The sequence below is a fragment of the Vipera berus genome, assembly GCF_964194415.1.
Source record: "Vipera berus genome assembly, chromosome: 9".
Lineage (NCBI taxonomy): Eukaryota > Metazoa > Chordata > Lepidosauria > Squamata > Viperidae > Vipera > Vipera berus.
The window spans coordinates 4,038,663-4,056,884 of NC_138212.1; the positions used below are offsets into that span (position 1 = coordinate 4,038,663).

Genomic DNA, 18,222 nt, shown 5'->3' on the forward strand with positions numbered 1-18,222 from the left:
GGGTCACATGATCCAGGGTTGAATTTCTAAGACTGGGGGAGTTAGAAGGGCAAGACCCCAAATAATTTGCTGGCTGTGTTGGGAAACGGATCCCTTCTTCATTTGGGGTCACACGTGTCTGCTATTTATTTAGGAAAACGGAACAGCACACATCCAATGGAAACATACCCTCGGCACCCGGCCACAGTAAGTATCAGCCCTTGGGCTGGGCCGGACCTGTGTGATGCATGCCTGTATTTGTGATACAGTCTCCCCCACTACTAACACATCGCCTCATGGTTTAGAGGAGTCTCTCTAAAGCTGGAGAAAAGGCAGAGATTTTCTGCACTCTTTAGAGCGTTGTTTGTCAACCTTAGCCATTTTAAGATGTGTGGACTTCAACTCCCAGAATTCCCCAGCCACCCAGTCTGGCTGGGGAATTCTGGGAGTTGAAGTCCACAACATCTTAAAAATGGCTAAGGTTGAAAAACAATGCTGTAGATTCCCAGAGAATAGCAGAGCATCTTTCTCCATCCACAGCTGAAATGCATTCTGGGAAATTATTGCATGACTGGGCAATTCTGGGAGCTGGGAGTCCATGCCTCTTAAAATGTCAGCAGTTGAGAAACATTGCTGTAGAGTCAGAGCGTAGGAGAGCAGGTGTCTCCATCCACAGACCAAATGCATCCTGGGAAATTCCTGCATGATCTTGGGAGGACCTTTTCTAGCTGCTATGGCTCCTGTTTCTAACAGCCCCCTTGGAAAATCTTCCCTGACCTTCTTTCTTGGCATCTTGGTTTCAGGGGGGGGGAGAAGAAGCTCCTGCTTTTGTTGGGATTCACCTCTTTTCTCCTCCCCTGTCATTCTGTGATTCTCCCTCTTCCCTCACACACACACACACACATACACACACACACACACACACACACACACACACACACACACCAAAGCCTGAATCATCTGGGATTTCTGCTGTTATACTACATGACAGTTTTAATGGGTGGGGTGGGGGCGAAACTCCACAGCTTGCCAGAGGTGGTGAGATTGGGCAGGATGCTCATTTGGAGAAGCAGTCTGTTGAGCTTCTGCTACATGGGTACAAGCATGAAGAACGCATGTGGGGGAAGCTGTCGACCTACCGGTACTTTGTCTACCCCCCCGCATTGGCTTGGATGCTCTGGAGCTTGACTCAGGTAGGAAGGGAAGGGAGGTGGGTTGAACAATGGGAGATGGGAGAAAGTCCCATCCTAGAACTCTCCAGTCCCTTTTACCAAACCAACAATGGTCTTCCATTGATCTGGACATTCCCAAAGTTCTTTTAAGAGTTTCGTATGGAAGTAACATTCAGCGTAAACCTAGCTAAAGGTCTATGGAGATTTCTCAGTCATTCAGGTCATGGTTGTCCCACAGGAGCTTTTTCAAGAGGCAATTGGACTTCCTTGCTTTTTTCTTTGAAGACTTTGAAGAACTCCCCACCACCCAGTCAGAGCTGAAGAAGCTTCTTGGATGAGAAGCGAAACGTCTTCAAAGAAAAACAAGGAAGTCCAGTGGCCTCTTGAAAAAAAGCACCTTTGGGACAATTCAACCGAAGCGAATCTCTCTGTAGCTCGTGGGTTGAAGTGTGGACTGCTTGGTGCTCTGTGATCTGGACGATCTTCTTGTTTCATGAGCCAAGTCCCCACAGAAACCACCCAGCTTAGAGAGCACCAAGAACTCCTCCAGAAGAGACTTGAACCATCTTGGTTCTTCCTTCCCTGGCCTTTGGTTGGAGATAAAAAAATCTAGAAAAATAATGAATTTAGTTGGAGATAACCTTAGCACGGGGAGAAGAAACTTGGCATTTTCGCCCTGCCCCGCCACGTCTCTTAAATCAGGAGAGACTTCCCTCCCAGCGTAGGTGTTTTCAGACATTTGTTTGCAAGTTACCTGGAAGTTGGGGTGGGGGGGGAGAGGCTTTCCATGTTTGTGTGTGTGATTCTTAGGGGCACGGATGCAGTTTTGATTGTTCCAGTTCCCTGATTTTGTCTCTCTCTCTCTCTGTCCTGTCTGTCTCTGTCATTTCAGACCAGGCCACTGAAATCAAGTCCAAACCGGTAAGGATGGAACATTTTTAACTTGTAACATGTCCAGATTCCAAGGAGGAAAGAAAGGTCAAGTTAGAAAAATGGAAATTTGGGGCCCGATTTTAGGATCCGCTTTTCAATGTTGGGAGACACGAAAGGCCTGCTTAAGAGCGGACCACTATTTCATTACTTCTGCCTTTCTTTCATAGGCAGTTTGTCCTACAGATCTGGGCAAGCCGGCATAGAGGTAGTCCCCGACTTATGACCGTTTGTCTAATGATGGTTCGAAGTACAACCTGTACTCACCCTTAACGACCGTTATAGCACCCTTGTGGTCATGTGATCACAATGCAGTGATCTTGGCAACCAGCTTGCGTTTACAAGCCGTGGCCGTGCCCTGTATTCACATGATCATAACCATTGGGGAAACTGCATTCATTTAACAACCGCATGGTTTGCTTAACTGCTGTGGTGATTCACTTACGACCATCATAAAAATTATCGTAAAATCCGGTCTGATTCAACTTATGACGGCAATTACTTAAGACTGAAAGCCTAGCCCCGGTTATGGCCATTGAGTCAAGGACTACCTGTACATGTCTCCAGATTATTTGAAAACTAAAAAAAAAACAAACCTAAAAATAAAAGCCAAATAAGAACTTGCTGTTATCCTGTAGACCAAGTTGCTGCTAAGGTGCATCATACTTTGGTCATTATTATTATTTAATCATTAACATCAGTTATTCCCCGAGTCATCAACACCTCTAAAGACTCGGGAACTTGATGAGCAGCTATCCCCAAGGTACGTAAAGTATAGTCCCAGTTCAGACAATCAGAATCCCCCCCTTTTTTTTCCTCTTGGGTAAGTTTGGGTAAGTTAATAATTTCTATAATAGAGTCAGTTATTGGCCACTGAGATCCAAGAAGAGTACTCAGAAAACCAGATTCAGTTGTGAAATAAAATCCTTGCCGATAATTAGAGAATTTCCAAAACTGTTGAAAAAGGAAAAAAAACAGATTAGGTAACTATACAGATATTTCTGGAGTCATTTTTCTGGGCCTCTTCAAATGCAGGAAGAGTTGTCACCTTCTCTTCGTGGCTGTGCTCCGGTGCCTTTAAAGGTAAAGGTAAAGGTTCCCCCGCACATGCGTGCTAGTCGTCTCCGACTCTAGGGGCCGGTGCTCATCTCCGTTTCAAAGCCAAAGAGCCAGCGTTTGTCCGAGGACGTCTCTGTGGTCATGTGGCCGGCATGACTAGATGCCAAAGGCGCACGGAACGCTGTTACCTTCCCACCGTAGTGGTCCCTATTTTTCTACTTGCGTTTTTACGTGCTTTCGAACTGCTAGGTGGGCAGAAGCTGGGACGAGTAACAGGCGCTCACTCTGTTACGCGGCACTCGGGATTCGACCCGCCAAACTGCCGACCTTCTGATAGACAAGCTCAGCGTTCTAACCCACTGAGCTAACTGGACACAACTGTTGGGAGTGATCATGCATGCCTAAAAGTTAAATTAGCAGAGTCCAAGCAGAGCGATCCTCATCCCTCTAGAGCAGGGGTCCCCAACCTTGGCCACTTGAAGACCTGTGGACTTCAACTCCCAGAATTCCCCAGCCTGGCTGGGGAATTCTGGGAGTTGAAGTCCACAGGTCTTCAAGTGGCCAAGGTTGGGGATCTCTGCTCTAGAGGAATCAGGGGCAAGATGCAAAAAGGATCAAAATAAAAAAAGCGTGAGTATGTGCATAATAGCTTGGCAAATTAAATTTATTTCTTTTGCATATTTTGCAATGGACTTCTCGTGCTTTCTGAATAATTCACAGGCTTGCTGAACTAATGTTTGCATGCCTTATTTGGTATCTGTCTCCAAAGAGGCATGTTTTTGCGTCATTGAAGCTGTTCCTGTTTCCCCGTTTCTTCCTTGGTGAAGAGCTGACGATGCAGGGAAGGGGCTAATTCCGCACAGATTGCCACCCAAAGGAGTGAGAGAGGGAGCAATGTCCCTGGCCCCTTTCATTCTATGTCCTGTGTTCTAATCCCTCCATCTCTTCCCCCCTTTCCCCTCTTTTACAGGGTGAAGAAGACGTACAATATTCAACACTAGCTTTCAACACAAAAAACACTTCTCAGCCACTCTCAAAATCCCCCCAGCCTTTGGACAGCGGTATCATTTATTCTGAAATCAAGAAAAAATGATCGTGGATTGATCTTTGTTTGTTTGGGGGAGGCATGGGGGTGTTGTTTAACCCAGGAGCCCCCTGATTTCGGTGGCGAGCTTTTGTGGGGGAAGGAAGGAAGATAAATTTGATTTTCTCCAAAAAGGAGGGGCAAGAAATCCCTTCCAACGTGATCAATTACTGTCCAGATGCCGCTCAGCCTCTCAAGTTGGATGCAAAACCGCGACCACAGTGGAGTTTCTCTCCAGGATGTAACAACAGGGTTGGCAGCCTCCTGCGAGACCCAGCGTACGTTGTATCATGTTAAGACTTCTGTGCGTGCAAACGGGGTGGCTGTTCCATCCGCTAAACTGGGCAGGAAGCAAAAACGAGAGGTTGCATTTTCATTCTCTGCCTTCCCCTCCCATTCTCGTCCTCGCTGTGATTCCTGAGTGTGCCAAACGGTTCTTCTTTTGTTTTGCAATTTTGAGATTGGTGTTGCCAGCCAGCTGTGGCCTCCTTACCCTCCTGGGCTTTTCGTGCCACGTGAAAAATAATAATAATAAAAAGAAAGGTCTCGTTTCTCAGAAAAGCACGTGACGTGCTGTTGGCCCACACTGTTTTTCAGAAGCCAGAGGAGCTGATTTCCCACCAGCCAAATTCTTGGCAATATCCCTTTGCATTTTTACTGTAATCAATAGGTAGACTTGGGCCGCTGTTCCTCGAGGTTGTGTAGTGGGAAGTGGTGGCCACAAAGGGAATTGTGATTCTCCTCCTGGAACCTGTTCTTGTTTTCTCCAGATCAACCCCACTAACTAGAAGACAGAAACAAAGGGAGAGTGATCAGGAGCCAGATAGCGATGTGAGCAAGGCTAAACAGTGAGGTTCCTTTTGAAAAATAACTTTTCCCAAGTTTTTTTTGTTGTTGTTGTTTTTGTCCAGCAAACTGGCATTTACTGGGCAGGAGGGAAGGAAAGTGAAACAGAGGTCTCCTCATCCCAGTCAGGTTTTCCATAATTCTTGAGCACCGGATGAAAAATGTCTTTGGGCTTGTTGACAATTCCAGAGCTTTGGATGTACTTTCTGGGGAAAAAAAGCTTTTGAGGACCATCTCGTTGGGCCGGTTCCAGATCTTCAGATGGACTTCATCCCACTTGTAGGACTGTCGGGATATTGCACGGAGCTACAAGGAAAAGAAGCTTTTAAATGAGCTGCTAGCGTAGAAGAATTGGGCCCAAATGCTACATTAGCTCCCCCCGCAACAGAAAAATGCAAGAAGGAAGCCCAGCCTCCTTGAAGGCATCCGAGCATGGACAGTGTGTGTGTGTGTGTGTTCGGCCAAGGGTGTTTCCTCACTTTGCAAAAAAACCCAACAACCCACAACTGTCTCAATAATTCCCCAGCTTGCCGGCTTCAACTTAACAGTGTTAGAATTAGCCAATCGGCCTTGTCTCCATTTAAGTCTGCAGCAGCAGAGGAGAACATTTTATTTTTAATATCCACTGCTTGGTGTTAGGATAGCGTTCAGGGCTTCAGCTTCTCCCCCCCCCCCACCTCCGTTTCTTTCCTTTGGCCCAAAAAACGTCATTTTATCCCTACGTGGTGCGATAGGATCTCGTACAACCTGAACCTCACAGCTAATTGCTGGGTGTGGCTTCACAGCCTGTGATCACACTAAGCTTTGGGGCAAGAGGACAATGGCCCAGTGTTTTGGAGTAAGGACGTTGCACTTTTACCGTCCTGGTCTCCAAATTAAACCGTCTGTCATCCTGTGTTGTGTTTGTGGGGTGTTTTTTTTTCCCTGGAAACAGCAGAATCCACGACGAAGGAACTCCATCAAGAGACCTCATGTTAATTGTTGTGTTTGGCTTGGCAGGTTGTTTCAGAGTGGTTTTTAAGCCGATTTTCAATGGATGTGTCTGGATATTGTTTTTAATTTAAATAAAAAAATAAAGCAGGAGAAAAGAGGCGAGTCTGTCTATCGTCAGCCCTTTTAAAAAAAAAACCAATCGGAACTGCTGTCTGTTGCGGGGACCAACAACTGTTCACATCCAGTTTGTTGCCTTCCAGATTTTGAGGGTGGGGACAATAAAGGAGAATATTTGTAGCTTGGGGTTGAAATGGGGGGGGGGGCTTGGTGCTCTCCGAGCTTGGTTGTTTTCTTGCAGACATTAGACAATTATGGAAGATCATCAGTGCTAGAGGAGAGTGGGGTTTGGAGAGAGGAGGAGGAGGAGGAGGAGGAGGACGACGACGACGACTACTGTGGGGTCCTTGGTAGTTTTCTTGCAGACATTTCATTACCCAACTAGGTAACCTCATCAGTGCTCGCGGGGGTGGGGGGGATCCCATTCCCAAAATTCATAGCCTTTGTGGTCTCTTTCTCTCTTTGGATTGCATGCATGGAGAGGCTTGCAGAAAAACTGCTGTGGAGCTGACATTGTTATCTCAGGTTACCAAGTGGCCAGAAATGTTAATGTGTATATATTGGCTTGTGTTCAACTTGGTAGCTCACAAATATTTCAGAGTGGGTGGGTGATGGGAGACGGTCCTAAGCATTCAGCAGGCACAAGTTTTGACAGGGTTATTTAAAAGACCACTGTTCTTTCAGATAACAGTGACTCCTTACATACCTAAACACTTAAGTACAGTGCTCCATAATTATCCTGCAATATATAATTAAGCAGTTTCTCTGCAGTCAGTGTGGTACACAGAGTGTTTGTGATCTTTGCACATTTTCTTTATTTCTTTCCTATCTCTATTGTTTTCACAAATGTGGTGAACATATCCAATACACCTCCTTCCTCCTATTTTTCCCCACAACAATAACCCTGTGAGGTAGGTTGGGCTGAGAGGGAGGGACTGGCCCAAAGTCACCCAGTTGGCTTCCGTGCCTAAGGTGGGACTAGAACTCACCATCTCCTGGTGATTGGCCCAAAGTCACCCAGTTGGCCTTCATGGCTAAGGTGGGACTAGAACTCACCATTTCCTGGTGATTGGCCCAAAGTCACCCAGTTGGCCTTCATGGCTAAGGTGGGACTAGAACTCACTGTCTCCTAGCGATGGGCCAAAAGTCACCCAGTTGGCCTTCATGGCTAAGGTGGGACTAGAACTCACCATCTCCTGGTGATTGGCCCAAGGTCACCCAGTTGGCCTTCATGGCTAAGGTGGGACTAGAACTCACCATCTCCTGGTGATTGGCTCAAAGTCACCCAGTTGGTCTTCATGGCTAAGGTGGGACTAGAACTCACTGTCTCCTAGCGATGGGCCCAAAGTCACCCAAGTGGCTTCCGTGCCTAAGGTGGGACTAGAATTCACCATCTCCTGCTCTCTAGCCTGGTGCCTCAACCAGTAGACCACATTATTCAGACAAACCTGAATAGACTGAAGATCCTTGCATTCAATCAGGGCTTGATTGAATTAATTAAAATTAAATTAAATTGATGCTGGAGATGGGGCTGCTTCGCTACGTTTTACAACCATGCCCATATTTTTATGAGAATATTTTTGGATCAGACCACAGGCCAGCTGGGGATGCAGAAAAAGGCAGGTAAATATAGAAAAAGAGTAACTTCTGACTCTCTTCAGTACTGATATAAAAGACACGAACCTTTTGCTGTAAAATTAACCTTAATTCGGGTAGACCTCAACTTACCACCCTTCTTTTAATGACTGTTGGGGAACGCTCACGTGGTTGGGCGCTGGGTTGATGATCAGCAAGCCATGTTTGGTTTATTTATTATTTATTTATTATTTAAATTTATATACCGCCCTATTCCCGTAGGAGGGACGCGGTGGCTCAGTGGGTTAGGACGCTGAGCTTGTCGATCAGAAGGTCGGCAGTTTGGCGGGTCGAATCCCGAGTGCCGCGTAGCAGAGTGAGCGCCTGTTACTCGTCCCAGCTTCTGCCAACCTAGCAGTTCGAAAGCACGTAAAAATGCAAGTAGAAAAATAGGGACCACTCCGGTGGGAAGGTAACAGCGTTCCGTGCGCCTTTGGCATCTAGTCATGCCGGCCACATGACCACGGAGATGTCCTCGGACAAGCGCTGGCTCTTCGGCTTTGAAACGGAGATGAGCACCGGCCCCTAGAGTCGGAAACGACTAGCACGCATGTGCGGGGGAACCTTTACCTTTTTACTTTTTATTCCCGTAGGACTCAGGGTGGTTTACAGGGAAAATTAAAATACATAACATACAAATTAAAATCAGTTAAAACTGATTAAATTACAGTCCTTGAAGTTAAACTAAAACCCAATTAAATTAAATTAGTTAAAACCCCTCAGTCTGGGCCAAACAGCTCGAAGAACCAGGGTTTCAAGTCCCGGCGAAATGAGCAAAGGTCGGGGGCAGTCCTGAGTTCCGTGGGAAGTTGGTTCTATAGGGCTGGCGCGCCCACAGAGAACACCCTTCCCCTGGGAATAACCCGCCGGCATTCCTTAACCGGCGGTACCCTGAGAAGGCCCTCCCTGTGGGAGCGCACAGGACGATGGGAAGTTGATGCCGGCAGCAGGTGTTCCCTTAGATAATCCGGACCCAAGCCATTTAGAGCTTTATAGGTCATTACCAGCACCTTGAATCTCACCCGGAGGGCAACCGGAAGCCAATGCAGCTCACGGAGAAGAGGTGTTACACGGGAGTATCAGGAAACTCCCATAACAACTCGCACGGCTGCATTCTGCACCAGTTGAAGCCTGGTCCTCAAGGGCAGCCCCATGTAGAAAGCGTTGCAGTAGTCTAGCCGGGAGGTTACGAGCGCATGGGTGGCTGTGCGTAGGGCATCTCGGTCCAGATAGGGCCGCAACTGGCGCACCAGACGTTGCTGCTGTGAGGTGGGATGAGCTCCTGTCATTCATTCCAGTTCCTGCCGAACCAGCAGTTTGAAAGCAGGCGACCACGACTACATAGATGGGTACCACTTTAGTGGGCAGCTTAGCAGGGAAAATGAAAGGATCCCCCAACCGGGCAACAATGATGTCAACCAGCTAACGCTTTCATTCACAAAAGCGCCTTGGTGCCTCCAACACAAAAGCCAGCATGCCTGTTCAAAGTTAACAATAACACTGGGAGAAGTGATTTATCACATTTTTCACACGGCCCTTGTAGGATCCCCTTACTCATGTGATCAAAATTCAGACGCTTGGCATTTGACTCCTATTTATGACAGTTGCAGCATCCCAGGATCACGCGGTTATCTTTCACAACCTCCGGATATGCAAAAGTCAATGGGACAAGCCACATTCACATAACAACCGTGCTACTAACTTAACAAATGCAGCGACTTGCATAACAGCAATGGCAAGAAAGGTCGTTAAAACGAGGCAAAATTCACCAAGCAGTTGTCTCACTTAGCAACAGAAATTTCAAGACTCCGTCAAAGACATAAGTTGAGGACTATCTGTATTAAGGATGGAGGACAGATTTTAGACCCCACTCGTGTCATGAGTAGAACGTGCAGGTGGGACAACTAGAGGCGTAGGAGAAGACAGAAAAAGAAAAGATTAAAAATCTGGACAGCTGACAGCAACTTAAAATGCTTCCATTATGTGTTGACAACGAGACACAGGCAATTATCATCCAATCATGGTGCATAACACAGCACATAACACATGCCTATCGAGTCAGGTTCGATCCCTCTCATTACGGAGATGAGGAAATTCTCCCACGGAAACTTTTCCAAGATTTTTCCACGCCTGGCCTAGGTTGGAGAAAAGGTTGCTGGCTGGGGCCGATGGTAGTTGTAGTTCCAACGCAGCCGACAAGCCTTTGCGTGACTCAAATCCCGGGGCAGAAAAGTGATAGAAACAGGGATATTTTTGTTCTCAAAGTGTCTGGGAAAAGAAAGAATTTCTGCCATAAATCCCCCACAGTTCAAAATAAATAAATAAAATCCTCTCTTCCACCACGATGTGCCAAGCAGCGGGCTGCTAGCGGCGCGACGGCGTTTAATCGTGGCACAGCGGCTTTTGCAAATAACGGTGGCAATGCCTCCCACTCGGAAATTTGATTTCTGGATGGACTTCCCCCCACACAGACACACAAATACACACACACACTGTGCCAAGGAATCTAAACTCTCATTAGGAAACCATTAACGTTCAGCGTTGGCAAGGCAAGGCAATCAAACCCAGCAGAGACGGGAATCAGAAAATTGAGGCTGCCCTTGATAAATTGGGACAAGGAAGCATATGCGTATTTCCCACCCACCCACCCAGCCCAGTTTGGGGCAGCACACAGTTTGAATTTCTAAAATAGTTTCGCTCCAAAGGCGGCCTCTGCGTTGAATGTAAAGAGGGAGAAGGAGGTAATTTTAGAAAACTCCATTTGACCTCCGGCCTCATCATCTGTCATGTTGGAAGAGCCTATTTAAAGAGAGGGTGGGCAGGCATTGGGGTCAGCTTTGGTGGGCGTGTTTGTGGGTAATGTGTCTGTTTTTAAAGAGACCACCCACCCCCAATTCCCCCCCCCCCAAAAAAAAGAGGCACAAAAAGAGAGGCTCGTTTGAAAAGAACAGGATGAGCGCTAAGACAGAGCTGATTTTTTTTTCTTTTTTTTTCATTTTCATCTTGCTCTGCTCCGGAGAACAGGTGGTCCTTGACTTACAACCAGAATTCCCATTGCTAAGCGGTTGCTAAGCGAGTCACATCCAATTGGGTGACCTTTTTTTTTTTTTTGCTGGGGTGATTATGCGAATCGCTGCAGTTGTTAAAACGAATCGTGAAATCGTGAAGTGAATCCTGCTGCTTTTATTGACCTGGCTGGCCGGCTGGGGAAGGACACAAATGGGGATGGCGTGAAACACACACACACACACACACACACACACACACACAAACAGACACCAGGATGTTGCAACAGTTGCAAATGCACATCAGTTCACCAGCCTCCCAATTTTGATCCTGTGGCCGTGAGGATGCTTTGACGGTCATTAAGCGTGAGGACTGGTCCTAAGTCACCTTTTCTGAGGCAGTTGACATTTTGAACGGGCATTAAACCTTCTCAGTGTATACAGACATGGCTGGCTGGGGAATTCTGGGAGCTGAAGTCCTAATCTTAAAGTCATCGAGATTGAGAAACACGGCAGGAGACATCAAAACTCAGTAAGTGCTGAGAACTAGAAGTGGGGGCGTGAACGAGTTAAAAATGGGATCGCTGGGGGAAATCTGAGGTCCCCCCCTTCCCTTGGTATCTTAAGTAGTTATTATGTGACTTAATGGTTAATCCTGGACCTGCCTACACACGAGGAAGGATTATGGAAGATACATCAGTTCCTGTCTACGAACCCCTGTGACACATTTCAAGCATGCAAACAAAGGAGAATAAGATTATGAAGAAAATGGAGGGGGGGGTTATTGTTTGGCTCTGCATACAAGTTGCCCCCTAAATCTTTTTTTTTGGGGGGTGCCTCATTTTAAATAACAACAATTCCATAATCCACTGCAACTGGGCAGCTGATAAATGTAAAATAAACCTAAAATATAATCGTGTATTTAAATTAAGATAAACCATCATAAAGCCACCATCATAGGGCGCCATTGAGTCACCAGGGGATAGAGGTTGGACAGGGGGTTGAGCCCAACATTTCTGGGGGCTAAGTGAGAGAGTTGTTTCTTACAACCTTTCTTGCCAGTGAATCACTGCATGGGTTGGGGTTAGTAATATGGTTGTTAAGTGAATTGTTATGTATTTGAAGGGTTGCCACAAAGAACAAACTATTCACCAAAGCACCAGAAGGCAGGACAAGAAACAATGGTTGGAAACCAATCAAGGAGAGAAACAACCTGGAATTAAGGAGAAACTTCCTGACAGGACAATTAACCAGTGGAACAGCTTGCCACCAGAAATCGTGGGCGCTCCCATCACTGGAGGTTTTTAAGAAGAGGCTAGACAGTCACTTGTCTGAAATGGTATAGGTTCTCCTGCTTGAGCAGGGGGTTGGACTAGAAGACCTCCAAGGTCCCTTCCAACTATTCTATTCTATTCTATTCTATTCTGTTCTGTTCTGTTCTGTTCTATTCTATTCTATTCTGTTCTATTCCTCCATTCCATTATTCTATTCTATTCTATTCTATTCTATTCTATTCTATTCTATTCTATTCTATTCTATTCTATTCTATTCTATTCTATTCTATTCTATTCTATTCTATTCCATTCCATTCCATTCCATTCCATTCCACTGCGACAGTCATAAATATGAATCAGTGGCCGAGCATCCAAATTTTGAGCACATGGCTGCTGCAAAGGTTGTAACCGTGAAAATCACTTTTTTCAGTGATGTTCTAACTTCGAACGGTCACAATGAACTGCTATGAGTTGAGGACTACCTGTAATTTGATATCAAAGGAAGCGGTCTAACTCACAGGTGTCAAACCCACGACGTATCGCAACTTTTCCCCATTGCCGGCAATGGGGCGGGTGCGGTTTTGGCGTGACACCCCTGCTTCTGGTGTGGCTGCCATGAGATTGTCCCAGGCACCTTGAAGTTTCCCAAGGAGACTTTCTCGAAATACGTGGGCGATGGTTTGTCTGGAAATGGTGGAAGGGAAGGGCAGAAGGCAAGGTGGGGAGACAAGTCACATCAGCCACGTGGGGTGGGGGGCACGGCATCAAGAACCAAGTTAGGGGCAGATGTTCCAGGCGGAAAAACCTATTGATGTGGTTGCTAGGAGTCAAAACCAACTTGACCACACGTCATTTTATCCATCGTAAATCTGGGAAGTAACTCTGACGTGGCTTTTTAAGAGATGGTTTTAGGGCACGGAGAGCGATTTACAATGTTTGTCTAAGGCAGGCCATCCCTTTACAGTGCCTATGAATTTGGGCATTGCTTTGGGGAAAGCGTTCTTGGTTGTGTGTTAAAACAGTGGTAAAAGCAAAACACCTCCACCCCTGTTTGCTCAGGAGGGGGAACTTGACGGGAGAAGACACAGTGTACAAGGGTGACAATCCAATCCCGTTTTTCTAAGCAACACCATGGCCCTTGGGTGGGCAATTCCCTCCCCTCCCCTGGGAGCTGGCTTTTCCCTTCTCCTTCCCTGACCCTTTTTCCTTTTGTGGTACATCTTTTAAATCGTGAGCTTCCAGATGGACAGTTAACCTCAGAACCTTTGAACCTTCTGGGAACTGTTTTGGCCACAAGAGCAGTGGCCTCGTTCCAGACTGGGAGGCAGGTTGCAAAGGTAGCTGATTATGCATTAACCTGACCTTGTCAGGAAGCACCCTTGTTGTGTTCAGAAAGCAAGCACACGAATTCATTTTTTTCTCTTTCGCTTGCTCCTTCCCAAGGCTAATGCAACAGCAAATCCTCCTCTCTTTTCACTTCTTCTCTCCTCTCCTCTCCCCTTCTCCTCCTCTCCTCTCCTTTTCTTTCTCATCTCTTTCTCTTCCTCTCCTCTCCCTTCCCTTCCTTTCCTCACCTTCTCACCAACTTTCCATTTCTGCCTGCGATGCATAGCAAGGAACTGACCTCACCAACATGATTATATTTAGAACATACTTGATGAATTATTGCCGGTCATAAAAGCCTATTAGGAAAGGTACACAAGGTCAGGAACTCCGAATCCTCCAATGACTTCTCACCTCCAAATATTTAAATCATGGGATCTAAAGCATCCCGAGGCTGCCACATTTTTGCAATTAGGGAAAGTCTTATCTGAGACACCTCCTTAAATTACAGTTCTGGGCCTGACTCAGATTACTTAAATCTCATTGTTATATTACAGAAGAATACTCTGGCACGTCCTCCTGACCTTCAAGGTTACGGATGGAAACTAATCAAGGAGAGAAGCAACCTAGAACTAAGGAGAAATTTCCTGACTGTGAGGATAATTAACCAGTGGAACGACTTGCCTCCAGAAGTTGTGGGTGCTCCAACAACAGAAGAGACTGGACAGCCTTTTGGCCAAAGTGGTACAGGTAGTCCTCAACGTACGACCACAATAGAGGCCCAGATTTAAATTGCTAAGTTTCCTGCCTGAGCAAGGGGTTGGACTTGTGGAAAACAAAAATAGTGCCTATTGTTCTTTGATGCAAGGTTTAGGCCCAGGTAAACTGAATCAGGCCTCAGGGACAAAGTGTTGAATCAAAGTTTGTGCTACGCTTAATTTTGCAGTTTGCAACTGTATTTTCTTTTAATATGATTTCGCTAAGCTTGCTTGTTTCAAATATATTTAGAACATAAGGACTGGAGCAGTAAGAAGTAGGGAACGGAAAGTAGTTGATGGATGTGGGTTCCAATGTCCACGGGTATATGTGGAAAGTTATGTTCAGCAGGTCAATAAAAAGTCAGCAGACGTCAGCAGAAGTTAGCAAAAGTCAGCCGACCATCTGACTACAGTCTTAGAAGGAGAAAGGGTAAAAAGGGTTGGGACATCAATACGTTCAGTGACCATTGTAATCATATCATAATAGTGAAGTTGGAAGGGACCCTGGAGGTCATCTAGTCCAACCCCATGCTCAGGCAGGAAACCCTATACCATTTCAGACAAATGCCTGTCTAGTCTCTTCTTAAAAACTTGCAGTGTTGGAGCATTCACCACCTCTGGAGGTGGGTTGTTCCACTTGTTGATTGTTCTCACTGTCAGGAAATTTCTCCTTAGTTCTAGGTTGCTTCTCTCCTTGATTAGTTTCCATCCGTTGCTTCTTGTTCTGCCTTCAGGCGCTTTGGAGAATAGCTTGACTCCCTCTTCTTTGGGGCAGACCCTGAGATACTGGAACGCTGCTATCCAGTCCCCCCTTGTCCTTCTCTTCATTAAACTAGACATACCCAATTCCAACAACCGTTCCTCGTATGTTTTAGCCTCCAGACCTCTAATCATCTTTGTTGCTCTTCTCTGTACTCTTTCTAGAGTCTCAACATCTTTTTTACATCATGGTGACCAAAATTGGATGCAGTATTCCAAGTGTGGCCTTACCAAGGCGTTGTAAAGTGGTATTAACACTTCACATGATCTTGATTCTATCCCTCTGTTAATGTAGCCTAGCACTGTGTTGGCTTTTTGGCAGCCAAAACTGGGGGGGAAAGTGAGTTAGAATTGCTCCTCGGTCTTACGACCATCGCAGCATCCCTAGAATCATGTGATCGAAAAGGTAGGCATGTATTTACAACAGTTGCAGCATCTGGGGGGGGGAATGTGATGCGATTTATGACCTCCCAGACCAGCAATGGGAGGAAGCTGGGTTCACTTAACAACCACATGATTCGCTTAGCAACTGCAGTGCTTCACTTAACAACAGTGGCACAAAAGATTGTAAAACGGACTCGTTTAACTCCCGCCTTGTTTAGCCACAGAAATTCTGTCCGCAGTTGCGGTTGTAAGTTAACGATTACCTGTAGTAGTTTAAAAGTGGTGTTTTTACAAGCGGAAGTCTGGGGCAACAAGAGCGGAAGTCCAGTTGATCTGGGGGTGCCAAACTGAGGAGGGAAATCGGGAGTTTTGTAGTGCCTTTTCCAACTAACAAATTTTATTGAAATAAATAATCTATTTATCAATGTATAAAGGTAAAGGTAAAGGTTCCCCCGCACATGCGTGCTAGTCATTTCCGACTCTAGGGGCCGGTGCTCATCTCCGTTTCAAAGCCGAAGAGCCAGCGCTTGTCCAAGGACGTCTCCGTGGTCATGTGGCTGGCATGACTAGACGCCAAAGGCACACGGAACGCTGTTACCTTCCCACCGTAGTGGTCCCTATTTTTCTACTTGCATTTTTACGTGCTTTCGAACTGCTAGGTTGGCAGAAGCTGGGACAAGTGACAGGCGCTCACTCTGTTACGCGGCACTCGGGATTCGACCCGCCAAACTGCCGATCTTCTGATCGACAAGCTCAGCGTCCTAACCCACTGAGCCACCGCGTCCCTTAGGTATCAATGTATACGTTTATTCAAATAAATGTGTTAGTTACTGCCAGACTTCTCATCTTCCTCTTTCTCTTCCTCCTCCTCCTCCTCCTCTGTAACTTTCCGGTAGGTCATTTGCAGGAAAGTGCTTCAAAACGAGGAGGACTATTCCCACCAACTTCCAGCATTTATGATCAAGCCCCACTTTGTACAGCTGGTCCAGGGAAATTCCCACACAGCCAGACAAACCTTTTTTTTTTTCTAAATCCATTTTGTATCTGAACTCAGCCAGGCTAGCGTTTCCAACTAACCTGATGCAGAACATAATTGCAAAGTGAACTTCCCTGTCATCAAACGAGCCGGAGACCCACAGGAGGTAAGCCGATCCTGTGGCTGGAAACCAACTCAATAGGGCGCTTTCTCCATTTACGGAATTGTTTTAGCAACTGGGAATGTTTTATGAGCCTCTGAATAAGAGCCAGGAAAGTGCCACTCCCCTGGGCAATTATGGAGGGATGCCATGGGAGAACAGGCAGTCCACAGATTGTGGAGAGCCTGACTTGTATGGAATGCAAGGTGATTTTTCTTTAAAAAAAATGACAGTCCAAACCAGCAAGTTTCTAGACCTCATGGGTCTAGGGGAAAAGTGTGAGAACAATATTTGGAGTGCAGGTTGCATTCTTCCAACAAAACAGAACTCTGTGGTTATTACATGTAGAATTGGTCTCACTCTCTCTAGCTTTTACAATCTGGGTAGTCCTCGACTTACGACGACAACTGAGGCCAAAATTTACGTTGCTCAGTGAGACATTTGTTAAGTGAGTTTTGCCCCGTTTTACGATCTTTCTTGCCACAGTCGTTAAGGGAATCATGCTAGTTGTTAAGTTGGCCGCACGGTTGTTCAGTGAAACTGGTTTACCCACACTGACTTTGCTTCTCAGAAGGTCGCAAAAGGGGATCACATCACGTCGGGGACACTGCGACCGTCGTAAACGCGAACCAGCTGCCCACCATCTGACTTTTGACAGGGAGGCTGCCATGGCTGTGTGAAAAATGAGCATAAGTCACTTTTTTCAAGGCTGTTTTAACTTTGAAGGCCACTAAATGAACTCTTGTAAATGGAAGCTATCCGCAGTTGTCATAGCCATTTGGTAGATTTGGTAGAAATATCTGTCTTTGAACAAAACTGTCTTGGCCAAGGCTGGGGGACGAACGCCCCTAGGATTTGTGAGAAGATCTTGGTGGAGTTTTCAGCTCCATTATTCATGGACAGAAAAGAAATGCTTGGGGATTAGGTGTCCCTTTAAATAATATAGAAATAAATCGGCATATTTTTTGTATTTGATGTTGGCCTGCCTCCTAGTGGCCATACCTGGACCTGCAGCCTAAAAAAACCCACCTTTCTTAGGGTTTGATTTTCCTTTTCAGTTCAAAGTAAGTCATTCTGAAACTCCCTTTTTACAGCCCTGTAATCCCTTAATTCGGATTAGAGTCTTTCAAAGCTACTGGGATTGGTCTCGGAGAGGAAGAGCCTTCGGTTTGGTTTATATTGTGCCTTAAACCCCACAACTGTAATGAATACCCATACAGAATCCATAATCTAATCAGACAGTGTGAGATAAAAAAAAATCATAAGAGACTCAAAGCAGTTTATTTTTATTTTTATTTTTAATTCCATTTATATCCCGCCCTTCTCCGAAGACTCAGGGCGGCTTACAAGCTTAGCAGTAGCCTTCATTCTATGTATATGCCTGCTTATTAGGGCTTTCACACACACACCCAAGCGGCATTTTTACAAAGTCAGCTTATTGCCCCCAACAATCTGGGTCCTCATTTTACCTACCTCGGAAGGATGGAAGGCTGAGTCAACCTTGAGCCTGGTGGGATGCGAACCTGCACTAATTGCAGGCAGCTGGTGTTACTTAAGGAGGCATTAGCCCACTGCTCCACCATGGCAGTGATCTACTTGCTGCTTTGGCCTCTAACACTCATAACAGCCAGGCAATGAGCAGCCATTCCATACTAAGTGGCACAAAATATATACTATGCAGGTATTCACTCTACACATGGGATATATACATATGCATACACACAGAGAGACAGATTATGAAGATCAGGATTTACTAGATGCCAGATATATTGGAATCTGATCCCTACAAACTACCACCACCACCACCAAGGTTTCTGGGCATTTTAGA

At 46.0% G+C, this 18,222-nt stretch overlaps 1 protein-coding gene across 1 annotated transcript in view; it reads left to right on the forward strand.

The window, feature by feature from the left end:
* Positions 1-6,157, forward strand: part of LOC308672103 (cell adhesion molecule CEACAM6-like) — a 42,751-nt gene extending 36,594 nt beyond the window's left edge. The window contains exons 7-9 of the mRNA XM_081334722.1: positions 134-186; positions 2,044-2,072; positions 4,111-6,157. Coding sequence (XP_081190848.1) covers positions 134-186; positions 2,044-2,072; positions 4,111-4,233 — 205 coding nt within the window. The 3' untranslated portion in view covers positions 4,234-6,157. The remainder of the gene's footprint in view (positions 1-133; positions 187-2,043; positions 2,073-4,110) is intronic.
* The last annotated feature ends 12,065 nt before the right edge of the window (positions 6,158-18,222 follow it).